Below are 416 nucleotides of genomic sequence, written 5' to 3'. Positions count from 1 at the left end.
CGGGCGGAGCAGCTGGAGAAGCTGGTGGAGTGCCTGGCGCAGAGCGTCCGGATCAAAGAGGGGCTGCCCGCTGCCGGGAGCGGCCCCCCGCAGCCCCGCGAGTGGGACGTCTTCAGGTGCCGCAAATGCCAGGGCTTCCTCTTCGAGCCCGTTTCCTTGCCTTGCGGACACACGTTCTGCAAAAAGTGCCTGGAGAGGGACCGGGCGGCCGAGTCCCGCTGCGTCCTGTGCAAGGAGGAGGGCAGCGCGGCGGCCGGGCAGCTCCTGCGGGTCAACGTCGTCCTCAGCAACCTGCTGGCCAAGTGGTTCCCCTGCCAAGTGAAGGCTTCGCAGCTCAGGCACGAAGGGAACCTCTTGTACAAGGAGAAGAAGCTACAAGCCGCCCTGCAGAAGTACAACGAAGCGGTCGGCCTAGG

General features: G+C 66.1%; 1 protein-coding gene across 1 annotated transcript in view; it reads left to right on the top strand.

Annotated features, from left to right (window-relative positions):
- LONRF3 (LON peptidase N-terminal domain and ring finger 3) overlaps positions 1-416 on the top strand; it is a gene marked incomplete at its 5' end in the record, with an annotated part of 16,908 nt that continues 16,492 nt past the window's right edge. The window contains one exon of the mRNA XM_019471019.1: positions 1-415. Within this exon, the coding sequence (XP_019326564.1) occupies positions 1-415 (415 nt within the window). The remainder of the gene's footprint in view (position 416) is intronic.

Source organism: Aptenodytes forsteri, unplaced genomic scaffold, assembly GCF_000699145.1.
Source record: "Aptenodytes forsteri isolate BGI_AS27 unplaced genomic scaffold, ASM69914v1 Scaffold143, whole genome shotgun sequence".
Lineage (NCBI taxonomy): Eukaryota > Metazoa > Chordata > Aves > Sphenisciformes > Spheniscidae > Aptenodytes > Aptenodytes forsteri.
The sequence above is the reverse complement of the archived record's forward strand: the minus strand, read 5'-3'. Positions and strand labels throughout refer to the sequence as shown.